The sequence below is a fragment of the Protomyctophum bolini genome (assembly GCF_963924005.1).
Source record: "Protomyctophum bolini genome assembly, chromosome: 11".
Classification (NCBI taxonomy): domain Eukaryota; kingdom Metazoa; phylum Chordata; class Actinopteri; order Myctophiformes; family Myctophidae; genus Protomyctophum; species Protomyctophum bolini.
Genome location: NC_137872.1, coordinates 2,338,585 through 2,353,247, shown reverse-complemented (window position 1 = coordinate 2,353,247; position 14,663 = coordinate 2,338,585). Strand labels below are relative to the sequence as shown.

The 14,663-nt window shown below is 43.6% G+C and overlaps 2 protein-coding genes across 2 annotated transcripts in view; both read right to left on the bottom strand.

Moving 5' to 3' along the window:
• LOC308323759 (uncharacterized protein) overlaps positions 1-1,577 on the bottom strand; it is a 90,905-nt gene extending 89,328 nt beyond the window's left edge. The window contains exon 1 of the mRNA XM_080775566.1: positions 1,482-1,577. The gene's annotated coding sequence lies outside the window, so the exon portion shown is untranslated. The remainder of the gene's footprint in view (positions 1-1,481) is intronic.
• Positions 1,578-4,382: 2,805 nt separating this feature from the next.
• Positions 4,383-13,948, bottom strand: LOC308323744 (coiled-coil domain-containing protein 97-like). The gene is made up of 7 exons (XM_080775549.1): positions 13,519-13,948; positions 12,029-12,217; positions 11,262-11,421; positions 9,540-9,628; positions 7,055-7,250; positions 4,975-5,098; positions 4,383-4,594 (listed from the first exon to the last, which is right to left on the bottom strand). Exons 1-7 carry the CDS (start codon positions 13,756-13,758, stop codon positions 4,432-4,434), a joined length of 1,161 nt encoding a protein of 386 aa, XP_080631675.1. The 5' UTR covers positions 13,759-13,948; the 3' UTR covers positions 4,383-4,431.
• Positions 13,949-14,663: the final 715 nt, after the last annotated feature.

Below are 14,663 nucleotides of genomic sequence, written 5' to 3'. Positions count from 1 at the left end.
CTTTCGGTTAATAGACAATTTAGACAAGAACAGTTAGTTTATCACCTGGATTAGCCTATGGACAGGTTAGTTTCTACATATTGTCAAAGAAATGCTACTGAAAGTTTCTCAACGGAGGTATTAGGAAGGATGATATGATATAAGTGATATAGTACTTTATTGTCAGTTCACACTGAAATGTGTCTTTCAGTGTGATGCTGGGCAGATCAGTTTACATTCCCTGGGCATGAAAAACCGCATGGGGATTGTCGATTTGTCAAAAAGGACAGCTTGGGAGGGGGGGGCATACAGGTGAGAGTGCGCCCCTAAACATAATGGGCACCTCAATGTTATTTAAATTGGCTATTTAGAATGTGTGGAAAATGGTCGAAAAATAATGTAAAGTATGCATGACTTATTTTGACATATTATCAGACCTACATTTACCCTTCCACTTCATTTTTCACAGTCCCTAGAGATCTCAGGGGCCCACTGTACCGGTTACCTCTGGGGTTAGGGCTAATTTCCCTTTTCACCTCCTCTATGACGATTTCCTGTTTTTTGCTATTAGAAGTGTATTATTTGTACGTCTCTCTAGTCTAAATGTTATGATGAATTGAACATGGTGGACCCTATATGGTAAACAGGTGTAATGCTTTATGGTGTCGTCCACTCACACACAGTTTGTATTGAGTTGTGCTTGAAATGTACTGTAATTCTCCAAAACTGTTAAATACTTCAATCAATGAATGTACCAGGTTACACAATTGAATAATGTAGTTCTTTACCAGGCTTTTAAATTGTCTGTGGGCTAAGCTATGGTCACTTCTTTAAAAAATTGATATTCTAAATTTCAAGCATATTGACACTCACAATGCATCACAGCTGTGGTGAGCTTGTAGTATAGGCCTATATGCTATTTGTGTGCAGGTGTGGCGCAACCAAGTATAAATGAACCAGCCAAACCCCAACCCCTAAATGTAACCGCTAAAGTTCTATTAAATCTGAGTCCTAACACCAACCTATATCTTTCCCCCTAATTGCTAAATAATAATATTTTAAACCATAAAACAACAATGTCTTGTCAGGACCTTCAATCCCAAGTGCCATGCATACAGTACAAACCAGAGTTGTACATGTACACGCACACAGAGAGAGAGAGAGAGAGAGAGAGAGAGAGAGAGAAACGGGATGCTTTGGCAACAACTGAAACCACTTCTGGGCAGAATAAATAGAATGATAACTTAAATTGGAACTCCCTAAATCCTACTATATACTGCACAGCTTTGCCTTGTAACCCACATTGCGTTTGTGACTACGAAACGGCTAAGCTCTGGAGGTGCAGTAATGCAAACTATAGCTGTCAAAACGGCACTTTCGTGCACTCACTGGTAGGCTAGCAAACACAAGTAACAACACCTTGCACTCGGCATGTATATTATCCACCACCGTGTCAGCTGGAGGTTGTTATTATTATAATGCAAAGACCAAAGAGTCCGTACCTTGGAATTATCTTGACGTCCATTGTATGGTCTTCTTGGTGCACTGTAGTGTAGCTAAGCTAACTGTAAAAGCTTGACTGTTCCCTTCGGCAGCAGTCACGCCTCTCACTCAGTCCTCACTAACGCACCCGCTGAACTTTGGGGTGCGAATTAGGTTTTGTTTTGTTGTTTACTAACACTATCCATGGTGACAGTCTGACTGCCGTACGGCAATTACGGTATTTAAAAGCTGGGGGAAATCATTGTGTTTGGTCTTTCTTTTGTGTTCATTAATGTATAGCTATTAATACACCGCGCGACTGAAAGTTTCGCCGGCCGGGGTCTCTCTAGAGTAGACTCCTAAAATAGATGTACACGCACTGATGATGGCATGGACGTGCGTGCTGCATAATGAAGACATACATACGATCCCATTCCTGGCAGGACAGGCGGTCGTGTTGTGATTGGTTAATACCTGCTTGGTTGTCCGGCAACAGCTGGCTTGTGGTGGACTGGACATAAGACATTTTTTTATCAAAATTCAATTTTTGACACACACGGGCATACAAAATGACACATTCGGTCTATTCTGATGAAGGTCGAATAGTTGACCAATAAAGAGCAACATCTTTTGGCAAGTTTCTGACAGTGTGCGGGACCCTTCTTTGTTTTTCAAAGATAATATAACCTTTTTAAGTATGCTTTATTGCCCTACCACACCTGTCACTAGCCTTCTGAGGTGTGCATCGGCCTTTTGCTAAAATGCTGTATATATTTGAATTGTTGCCTATATTTGATATATTGTAATCCACGTAGTTTAATATTTTAAATTGGAGTATTTTTGTTTAGGCTAAATATCTCCAGTTCTCCACTTCAACGGAATGGATACGCTATACTAATTGGACAAAACAGCACCATCTGCTGGACAACTGCGAGCAAATCTATATAGCACTCAAATAAATATTGTACATCTGCCACTTGAATTAAGGTGACTTGATTGACATCAGCTCGAACCCACGATGCAATACTTTTTTTCAAGAGTGTTGCACAAAACATACCAGAAGGAGAGACCACATCACCCCCTGTCCTGGCCTCTCTGTCTCCACTGGCTGCCGGTCCGGTTCAGAATCCAGTTCAAAACCCTCCCGTTTGTGGACAAAGCCCTCAATGGGCTGCCCCCCCCCCCCCCCCCCCCCCCCCCTCCTACATCACCGACCTCCTTTCCTATCCCGGTCTTAGCCACACTCCATTGGCTGCCCATCAAGGCTAGAATAGATTTTTAAAATCCTTTTAACTACTTTTAAAGCCCTACATGGACTGGCCCCGCCGTATATTTGTGACCTTCTGCCCCCCCAAAGGTCAATGTGAGATCCCTGCTATCCTCTGACCAAGGCCTCCTAATGGTTCCTGGGACTAAGATCCTCTGACCAAGGCCTCCTAATGGTTCCTGGGACTAAGATCCTCTGACCAAGGCCTCCTAATGGTTCCTGGGACTAAGATCCTCTGACCAAGGCCTCCTAATGGTTCCTGGGACTAAGATCCTCTGACCAAGGCCTCCTAATGGTTCCTGGGACTAAGATCCTCTGACCAAGGCCTCCTAATGGTTCCTGGGACTAAGATCCTCTGACCAAGGCCTCCTGATGGTTCCTGGGACTAAGATCCTCTGATAAAGGCCTCCTAATGGTTCCTGGGACTAAGATCCTCTGACCAAGGCCTCCTAATGGTTCCTGGGACTAAGATCCTCTGACCAAGGCCTCCTAATGGTTCCTGGGACTAAGATCCTCTGACCAAGGCCTCCTAATGGTTCCCGGGACTAAGATCCTCTGATAAAGGCCTCCTAATGGTTCCTGGGACTAAGATCCTCTGACCAAGGCCTCCTAATGGTTCCTGGGACTAAGATCCTCTGATAAAGGCCTCCTAATGGTTCCTGGGACTAAGATCCTCTGACCAAGGCCTCCTAATGGTTCCTGGGACTAAGATCCTCTGATAAAGGCCTCCTAATGGTTCCTGGGACTAAGATCCTCTGATAAAGGCCTCCTAATGGTTCCCGGGACTAAGAGAAAGAAACAGGGTGACGGTGCCTTTTGCAGTATAGTTGCACCGACTCTGTGGAACGCCCTGCCTTGCACTTTGAAAAAATGCTGAGTCTGTAAATATCTTTAAAAGTTTGCTGAAAACGTTTTTATTTCGGGAACATTTTTCTGATTTTATTTGACTTGATTATGATGTTCTTATTTGCTTGTTGTTGTACTGTCCTGTTTTAATTATGATTGATTTTATTAGGTCTTTATTATGTCTGCTATTTTTGAATAATCGAAGAACGACTGACATTTTTTTTAATCTGATCTCAGGTCAGAATGGGTTCATCAGACCAGTGTGTGTCCAGTGGAAACCTCGTATGAATCTGATCTCAGGTCAGAATGGGTTAAGAAAGGTGCTTTATAAATAAAATTTACTTACTTACTTACTATCCCCCTCTCAGGGGGTCTCTTAGGGGTTCCTCACACAAACAAAGAAAAAAAGAGTCTCAGGGGCGACCGCTCCTTTGCCGTCTCAGCCCCCACTCAGTGGAACAGCATTCCCCTCGCCCTCCGCTGAGTCTTTTAAATCACAACTTAAAACATGTTTATATTCACAAGCCTTTGCATCACCGACTTGATCCATCCTGCACCTTTCCTTTTAGATTACTCTGTCCTAAATGCCTGTTGTTTTATTAATTATGGACGTCTTCTGCACGGAATTGTATTGTATTGTATTGTATTGTATTGTACTCCACTATATTCTGCCTTGTGAAGCTCTTTGGTACAATGAGAGTTGTTTTTAAATGTGCTATATAAATACATTTGATATGATGATGATGATGATATTACAGAGAGAGAGAGAGACGCTAAAATAGAAAAACACACTTCCTTTATTCTGTAGACACTGGTATTTACAGTTAAATCACAGGTGTGTGTAACAACAATATATACTATTCGGTCATTTTTTCATCTTCATCCTGTTCATTTTCCTCTTCGTCGTCATCTTCTTCCTCCTCCTCCTCTTCCTCCTCATCATCATCATCAAAGTACTTATCCTCTGCATCTCTGCTCACTATGTCCAAGTTGTCATAATCAGGGTTCTCATCAACCTCACTACATGCACACACACACACACACACACACGCACACACGCACGCAGTCACCCAGACATATGCAACACAACAGAAAATGATATTATCATTCAGTAAAAACGGTAGTAGCCCAGTCAGGGCCAAATTATATCCCAAACTATGTGAAAGTGCAAATGCAAAATGTAGCGGTTAATTGTCATGCAAATGTGCAATAACCTCTATGCTCAGTTTTGCTTTGAATCAGTTCAGAGGGTGCTCACAGCCTCACATATCATATAATCCACAGAGCACCCCTTTGAATCAGTTCAGAGGGTGCTCACAGCCTCACATATCATATAATCCACAGAGCACCCCTTTGCGTGAAGTATTAGGTGTGTAAAATGTCTAGTGATTATTAGTAACCTGTAGTTGAAATCCTTGTCTTTGCCGTCCAGGAAGCGCTGGTGCATCTGACTGACAAACTCCTCCCTGAGCATGGCCTTCTCCTGTGGGGTTGGCTCCCACTCCTCTTTTCCAGAAACATCGCCTGGGAGGGAACAAAATAAACGTTATCCCTGACTGACCCGATGGAAGAGGCGTAGTGTGTGTGTGTGTGAGAAGGGAGAGGAAGGGAACAAGCGTTTGGACACCCAATCCATCATCTAGGTTCAGGGTCCACTATGATCCATGCTCTTACTGATGGAAAGAGAGAGGGATGGTACAAGCGGGTAAGTGAGACAAATTGAGAGGGGTGAAAGCGAAACACAGGAGGAGGTACACACTGAGACCGAGAGAGAAAAGAGTGACTGCCACTCAACATGCCTCCTGAACACTCCTTTGCACCAAAGTTCAAATAGAGCACCGAAGTCTGACGTCACTTTCAGTAGATGGCGCCAGTATACACAGGTTCATGTATGATGTATGTGGCTGTGTGTCGTTAATGATGTCCATTAATATTTGATACAGCCAGTTTCTGGAGAAAATGGAATTAATGTGGCCGCAAAAGCCTTGAAACTACATATGAAGGCAATGTCGCTGCTAATATACGTCACGCCCAGCCGTCAACACATTGTGTTCCTGAGATTCCTCGTTGATGTAAGCTCAGCTGGTGGTGACTCAACTCCACGAAACATTAAATATCAATAAAATAAAAATAAACGTAATTAACATTCAGTTTCTGTTGTGCGACGGGCAGATGCAGCCACCCGCCTACCCGGAAATGTAGTCTCTGGGTTATTTGACTCATTTCTAACGCTTATTTTGTTACTCTTTGGGTATATCTGTACATTTCCACCTTCAGTCGATGCTTCATATCCATTATGAGTGAAAAGGTTTATTTTTCAAACACAGTTCTTATATGAACTATGGGGATTTCAATGCAAATAAAGAAATACATGAACCTGGGGACTGACGCCCGCTACTGACAGTGACGTCAGGACTTTCGGTGCTCTATGACTAAAAGTGGATAAAGGGATTAAGGGAATCTACCGACTCGCCTCAAGCCGGCTGATCCGGTGCATCACAGGAACAAGGACAACAGTCACAGAAGGAGGAGAGGACACTAGGAGCAGCACGGACATTTTAAGCCTTTTATTGGGTGCTAAGACTAGTGCAACAAAGAACGACGAACGTTTTTTTCCGACCTATATACGGTCTTCATCAGAGAAAGGACCTAATAAAAGGACCTAATAAAACACCTAATAAACCTAATAAAAGGCTTCAAATGTCCGTGCTGTGGCAGGCGGTGGCCTAGTGGTACAGGCGCTCTATAGGCTCTGGTCTGACAGCGCGTCGCGTGTTCGAGTCCTGTTCATGACCACCTTTGCTGCATGTCTCTCTCTCCCCGTCTCTCTCTCTCCCTCAGAGAAGCCAAAAACAAATCTTAAAAAAAAAAAGAAAATGTCCGCACTGCTCCAGTGTCCTCTCCTCCTCCTCCTCCTCTAAAAGTGGATCTTAGTGACCACACAGCGTCTCTAGAGCTCAGCAGTGACTTCTGCTCTCATCTCAGTGACCACACAACGTCTCTAGAGCTCAGCAGTGACTTCTGCTCTCATCTCAGTGACCACACAACGTCTCTAGAGCTCAGCAGTGAGTTCTGCTCTCATCTCAGTGACCACACAACGTCTCTAGAGCTCAGCAGTGACTTCTGCTCTCATCTCAGTGACCACACAACGTCTCTAGAGCTCAGCAGTGACTTCTGCTCTCATCTCAGTGACCACACAACGTCTCTAGAGCTCAGCAGTGAGTTCTGCTCTCATCTCAGTGACCACACAACGGGCTGTATTTTGCGTGTCTTAAGTACCAGGTCTTATTCCCTATAACTTGAGTAAACTAAAGACCTGGAGGCGTGATCAATGCTCTTTGGCCACTCAGAATAGCCAAATGGCATTGATCACGCCTCCAGGTCTTTAGTTTACTCAAGTTAGGGAATAAGACCTGGTACTTAAGACACGCAAAATACGGCCCAACGTCTCTACAGCTCAGCAGTGACTTCTGCTCTCACCGTCTTCCTCATCTTCATCTTCCTCCCGTGCGGCCTCCTCTCTCTCGTGCTCCTCCTGCAACTGATTCTGGATCAGCCTCTCCTGGTAGGAGTCGAGGAGGAGGTGGGCCAGCCCTGCGTTGCCTTCGCCGCCCGGGCACCCCGCTTGTCCTTCTGCACCTCCTCCCTGCATCGCCTCCTGAGAGCGTACCAGTAACTGTTGAAACGAGGCAAAGGTAAACGACAAGGCAGAATTAGCACATTGTCAACTTAACCCATTCTGACCTGAGATCAGATTCTAAAAATGTCTTCTACATCCTGACAGTTTTCTGAAAAAGCTATGTTTCTGTGTCAGTCGTTCTTCGATTTTTCAAAAATAGCAGACCTACAAGCTCATACGAGCTTGTAGATCTGCTATTCAATAGCTAAAGCATAACGTAGTGCCAACGCCAAAAGAGGTTCCCGCCCAGAATTGGTTAAGTGCTGCAAGCCTTTATTAGGACGTGTTAATTCTCCAAATGCCACGTTTCAACCGTGACACAGCAATTGTATTTGGTTTATTTTACAGCACCAAGGGTTGTGCCAGTGACTAAGACTATTGGTCTTGTTTTGTAAAGAAATATACATGTTTTACAACAATGAACAGTAGAAATCTCTCATTTCAGACTTGTGCCGGCTAATATAAACACTACCAGTTGTAAAAAATAAAAAATAAAAAAAATAAAAAACAGCATGTAATATATTATGTGAGCACAATACTAACATGGTGTAACGTTGCATGTGGTGTCCTTTTATGTTTATCCCATTCTGACCGGGCACCCATTTTGGTGTTGGCATCATGTTATGCTTTAGCTATTGAAAAATAGCAGATCTACAAGCTCATATCGCGCCACCGAGTGGCGCGATACGAGCTTGTAGGTCTGCTATTTTTGAAAAATCAAAGAACGACTGACATTTTTTTAAATCTGATCTCAGGTCAGAATGGGTTCATCAGACCAGTGTGTGTCCAGTGGAAACCTCGTATGAATCTGATCTCAGGTCAGAATGGGTTATGCACCAATGCAATGGAGAACAACATCCTGTGATCGTACATTACGTGGAAAGTGGAAAGTATTTCCAATTCTGGCCATTCACGTAAAACAAAAGAAAACAACTCGACACAAAGAACACACAACCGATTAGAAGGTGTGCAGAAGCGCAGACCTCATCCATACGTTCTGGCTCTGCCCTTCTCTACACAAATATGGGACCGATATCTTTCATTCCTTATCAACGATAGTCGGGCAAAGGGGGCCCCGTTTGGTGTTTCCCCCCCCGTACCGTCGCTCTCTAAAGCAGAGAGGGATGTTTTGGCCTTTGTCACTCTGTTAGCTAGGAGACTAATTCTGACCAACTGGAAATCGCCCACTTCCCCTTCTCACACTCATTGGGTTAGGGACAGTGTAAAACTGGAGAAGATTAGACTCTCCTTGAATGGTTCTTCCGATAGGTTTGGGAGGATAATGGGGTCCATTCTTTCAATTCATTCAGAATTTGAATCCGTCTCTGCTTGGGGACGAGTGAGGTCTGCTGGACTTTTGATTTAGAAGTAGCCTGATACTGTGATTGGATTGCTGTGTGTGATGTTATGCGGATTATGGATGTGTCATGTACCTATGATTGTTTATAGGATGTTGTGTATACTGTTGTTTGGTCTGTTTTTGTCTGCCTTTTATTTTTCAACTTTTACTGATCCTGTATTTAAGGTTTGTTTGTCTTGTTTTCTGTTGTCCTTTTTCTTTGGGGTGAAAATTCAATGTGTTTTTACTCTTTTATTTATGTCATACTTGTGGGGTTTATATTTAAGAGAAGCTGTTAATACCACCATTTATTATTTTTCAAACTCAGTATTTAAATAATGCTTCTGTGAAAAAAACCAATAAACAAAGTTATTGCGAACGCAGTGAGCACTTACTACCAGTAAGACGCGCAAACGCGGGAAGCGAACGCAGCTGAGACCCTGCAGATCATGTCTGTCTGTCTGTGTGTCTGTCCGCTGTTACTGTATATGTGGACCTGGCCCCTTTTGTGCCCATATATGGAGCTGAGTGGACCTGGCCCTGCAACACACTCCATATTTGGATAGCGGGACAGACAGACACAGACAGACAGACAGACAGACAGACAGACAGACAGACATGATCTGCTAGGTCTCATAGTAAGTGCTCACTGCGTTCGCAATGAGACCTAGCAGATCATGTCTGTGTGTCTGTCTGTCTGTCCCGCTATCCAAATATGGAGTGTGTTGCATCAGCAATCACTCAGCTCCATATATGGGCACAAAAGGGGCCAGGTCCACTCAGCTCCATATATGGGCACAAAAGGGGCACCATATAAGGAGTCCCCAAAGCAGCTATACGTCCAAAACCCAAATATGTACGAGCTGCGTTCGCTTCCCGCGTTTGCGCGTCTTACTCGTATATATATATATATTAAAAACAAGGTGTGCAGAACAAAGCCGCCCCACCTCATCATCGGTCAGATGCTGGCCAATGTACTGCTCGTACAGTAGAGGCTGCCTGGTGCGCATCTGCTCCTCGCTGAAATACTGACCGTCTGGGAGACAAAGACAACACGACATATGGTTAATACTGACCGTCTGAGACAAAGACAACACGACATATGGTTAATACTGACCGTCTGGGAGACAAAGACAACACGACATATGGTTAATACTGACCGTCTGGGACAAAGACAACACGACATATGGTTAATACTGACCGTCTGGGACAAAGACAACACGACATATGGTTAATACTGACCGTCTGGGACAAAGACAACACGACATATGGTTAATACTGACCGTCTGGGACAAAGACAACACGACATATGGTTAATACTGACCGTCTGGGACAAAGACAACACGACATATGGTTAATACTGACCGTCTGGGACAAAGACAACACGACATATGGTTAATACTGACCGTCTGGGAGACAAAGACAACACGACATATGGTTAATACTGACCGTCTGGGACAAAGACAACACGACATATGGTTAATACTGACCGTCTGGGACAAAGACAACACGACATATGGTTAATACTGACCATCTGGGACAAAGACAACACGACATATGGTTAATACTGACCGTCTGGGAGACAAAGACAACACGACATATGGTTAATACTGACCGTCTGGGACAAAGACAACACGACATATGGTTAATACTGACCGTCTGGGACAAAGACAACACGACATATGGTTAATACTGACCGTCTGGGACAAAGACAACACGACATATGGTTAATACTGACCGTCTGGGACAAAGACAACACGACATATGGTTAATACTGACCGTCTGGGACAAAGACAACACGACATATGGTTAATACTGACCGTCTGGGACAAAGACAACACGACATATGGTTAATACTGACCGTCTGGGACAAAGACAACACGACATATGGTTAATACTGACCGTCTGGGAGACAAAGACAACACCACATATGGTTAATACTGACCGTCTGGGACAAAGACAACACCACATATGGTTAATACTGACCGTCTGGGAGACAAATCTGGCTGTGACAGCCCGTCTGCCCCACATAGGATACTATCGCCATTTTATTTTATTGTGTCAACTAAATCCTCATTAATGCAAACTAGATTCAACATACTCAAGCCTGCACACATTCTAAATATGCCCCCGAAATATTTTACGGAGAAAATGGAGCTGTTGCCACCTTCAATAATAATGATAATTGTAGTCTTTATTGTCGCCACATCATATATTTTTGTTGTCATGGACACATAATTCTACTCGAGTTGGAAGCATTAAGACCCATTTTAACCCTCAATGGCTTCCTTTCTGGAAAATAACGTCATTGTAAAAAGATTCACGCGTTTAGATATTCTATTTACAATGAGATGCGGACGGGAGCTGGTGCCACTTGGACCCGGACGTAACGTAGCACTACAAAATGACGTCGGACTAAAATACTGAATATCACACATGCACGCACGTACGTACCTTTATTGATAAGATAAACACGTTCAATTTCATGTTATTCAGAACATTGCATGTTCTGAGGATCTAAAACAGTGGACACGCCAAACATCAGGTTCCTCGGGCTTCGCCCACAGGACCATCAGAAGAGCATTCATTTGATGACACTTAACGCTATGGTTCTTTTGATCCTATTATAATAATAATAATAATATGAACATACTCTCAGGAACCCTTACCCCTCTGGAGGGCCCTGAGGGCAGCGTAGCGCTGGTTTCGGACCCTGGTCTTGTCTGCGTGTCCAACGGCCCGTCTCTGTATCACCCTACGGTAGTGCTGGGCCCGTGAATCAGAGCGGAGACTGGAGAACGCCTCCAGGTGCTTAGGCTTCAGATACGCCTGGAGAAATGGAACCGCAGAAACATTGGACACATTTGTGATTCGTGAACAAGACTCACACCGCACAAACTAAAGGCCCTATTCATAGTCTGGATTTTCGGTGGTGAGCTGACCACCGCTCCGGTGGTGAGCTGACCACGGGAGCTGAAATAACGTTGAGAGGTGGTGAGTAAAAACAGAGAGAAGGGCTGGAGCGGTGGCGGTGGTGGTTTGCCCGTCACCGCGGCTCGTGACGTCATGTTGTAGTTCGGTGGTCACCTCACCACCGGAGATCCAGACTACCGGTATGTATGAGCCTTTAGTCTGCTCAGACGTAGGCCTAGGCAGGACACAAACCACAGCAGTCCCAGAGACATTTTAAGTGCTGCATTCCCCAAGAACAAACTGAAATAAGCAGAAATGTGGGTCACACCCCGTTTCAGAATAAGCTCAGCACTGACAATGACTGTTATTTCTTCAGTTTTATGTCCCTCCTGTCAGGTGCCTAGTATTTAAGTTTGCTAGCCTCGCACACAAACACAGATACTCCAATCTCTTTTTATCTCACTCATCTCTCACACAAACGTTCATATTATGAGTTGTTGTTGTTGTTGTTGTTGAGCCCTACCTGATACCTCTCCAGGAACACCAGGGGTCTGCTCTGATATTGCTTCAGCAGCTCCTGTCTGCGCTCGTCCATGGTCAGCTCAGCGTCCCCGATCTGCTGGCTTTTCACCATGCACCCGCTAACAGCCACTACCTCCAACATAGCGCTCACACTGCTGGAGACAGCCTGAAGGACACCGTCTGAGGTATGCTGCAGGATAGAAGAAGGGAAAACAATCAATACACTGACACGACAACGCGTATTCAGGGCGGAGTCACCACCCCCAGGGTAAGTTGTGATTTGCTCTCGTTCACTGCAATGCAATTTGCGGCATTTTCAAAACAATATTGCGCAGAGTAGCGATTATCAAACGTATTTGCAATGACATAGGTTGAAAGATCTGTTGCCCCGTGGACAAGGCACGTTACCTCGGCAAGTTAGATATTATCGGCATAGATGTTTGTCCGTATGTGATTAAGGATTGGAAAAAGTTGCATTGGCAGCCATAGAAAATTCTGCCCAGGGTAAATGTCCCGGATGTGACGTTTTGGGGCGTTCCTGTCTTGTTTTGTGTCAGTGTATGGAAGACAATAGGTTAAATAGTGATGCGTTGAAAATATAAGAAAATGTCATTAAGGGACCACTTCACCACTTTTCAACCTATCTTCATATAATTGGTCCTCACTAGTAATGACTGAGCATGATAAAATAGCACAAATGTTCACCCTATTTAGTAGGGGGGCTGTGGGGCAGTTCAGAAACATCGGCCACCAGTGGCATCATCGATGGGGAACCCAAGCCAATACAAACTGCAGGCTTTCTATTCCTGAAAAGTTGCAATGCGAAAATTGAAGCCATCTTTCTCACGATAATAGAAATCGAAATATATATTATTTTTTTTCTTGTTTAAAAAGAAATCTGCCTAACGATGATGTCACAGGTGCCCACAGCCCTCATATGAGACACAATCAATGAGTAGGGGAAAAAAATGCATTTTATCATGATGAACATTAGCGAGGACCAATTATATGAACGTGTTGAAGAGGGCCTTTAAGATGACTAAATGAGATATTAAGAATAGAAGCTACCACCGCTGAAGTGCCCTTGAGCAAGGCATTGAACCCATCCCCTACCATGAAATGTTCTATGAGCAGGGCCTGGCTGTAAACAAGTTCTTGAGCTTAGTCCAGTTACCCTGGGTAAACATAGTACCTTTCCTTTCCTTAGTCCAGTTACCCTGGGTAAACATAGTACCTTTCTAGCCGCAATTTCCAACTCTAGATTTTTTTTACAATGGGCCCATTCATTGTAAAAAAAGATCTAGAGTTGCAAATTGCGGCTAGTACCTTTCCTTTCCTCTCTCTCTCTCTCACACACACACACACACACACACACACACACTCACTCACGCTCAACTCACTCTGACTCTGTTATGACTGAGGACAAAAACAATCTGTGTACTGGAAATACCTACTAGATAGAAAGAACGTTATAAGTACTGGTAGACTCACCTGCTTGTTGTTCTGGAGTGGCGCTTTCGTGTGTGTAAAGTCACATCCTAGCAGTGGCCCTGCTGTGTTCGTGTGTGTGAAGTCACATCCTAGCAGTGGCCCTGCTGTGTTCGTGTGTGTAAAGTCACATCCTAGCAGTGGCCCTGCTGTGTTCGAGTCTACTGGTTCTACGACGGTCGTTCTCGGCCTGTCGCTGGTCTCATGTGAACAAGGAGGTGTAGCCTCGATCTCTCCCCACATACTACTGGAAGGTGATAGTCGCGCAAATAATAGTTAACCGTTGTATCTTATTCTTGTTGCCAGTTCCGATCTTCTAACAACACCATGATAATGTCAACGCCATGTTGTCGAAGAAGCAAGAATACAAATAATTACGTATGTTTCATCAGTTAATGTTTTTTTTTTCATCGCTCAGAATAAACGCAATAAAGCCGCCATATTGGTTCGGTCTTATTATTGTTCCCCCTCCTCGTTCAAGTGACTTGCCAATGGTTCCGCTTGCCAATGGTTCCGCTGGGAAACAAATCTTCTATTTCTGCAATCTCTACATAATAGCATACAAGTTAAGCAACAACAGTAGTAATAATTATTTGTGTTATTAATAATAATAATAATAATGCATTGCTTGTAGGCAATATCCAACAATACCCAATTCAAATTGCATTACGCTGTGACATTATATTATCTGTTATCTAATTATTATAATAAAAAGGCTACTATATGTTTCTTTTCCATTTTTACCTCCTTTATGGTGAATTCCTGTTCTGTTATTTTACCATATAGAAAGCTCTAAATGTTATGATGAATTGAACATGGTGGACCCTCTTGTAAACCAGTGTAATGCTTAATGGTGACGTCCACTCACAGTTAACAGTCTTTGTATCGAGTTGTGCTTGAAATGTACTGTAATTCTGCTAATAAATGTATCAATCAATCAAAACTCAATCTCTTATCAGACCCAGTGTTACATTTCTATATACAGGTTTAATGTTTGTTTTTAGTCAATTGTTTTGTCACCGTTTGTTTTACATTGTCATCATTACATCATAAGCTATACCGAATTCCCTCCTCGATGTTGTAAGATCATAAGAGCGCCCCTCACTTCACATGGGTGTGATTTTTCAGCAGATTTTTGTTCAGATTTA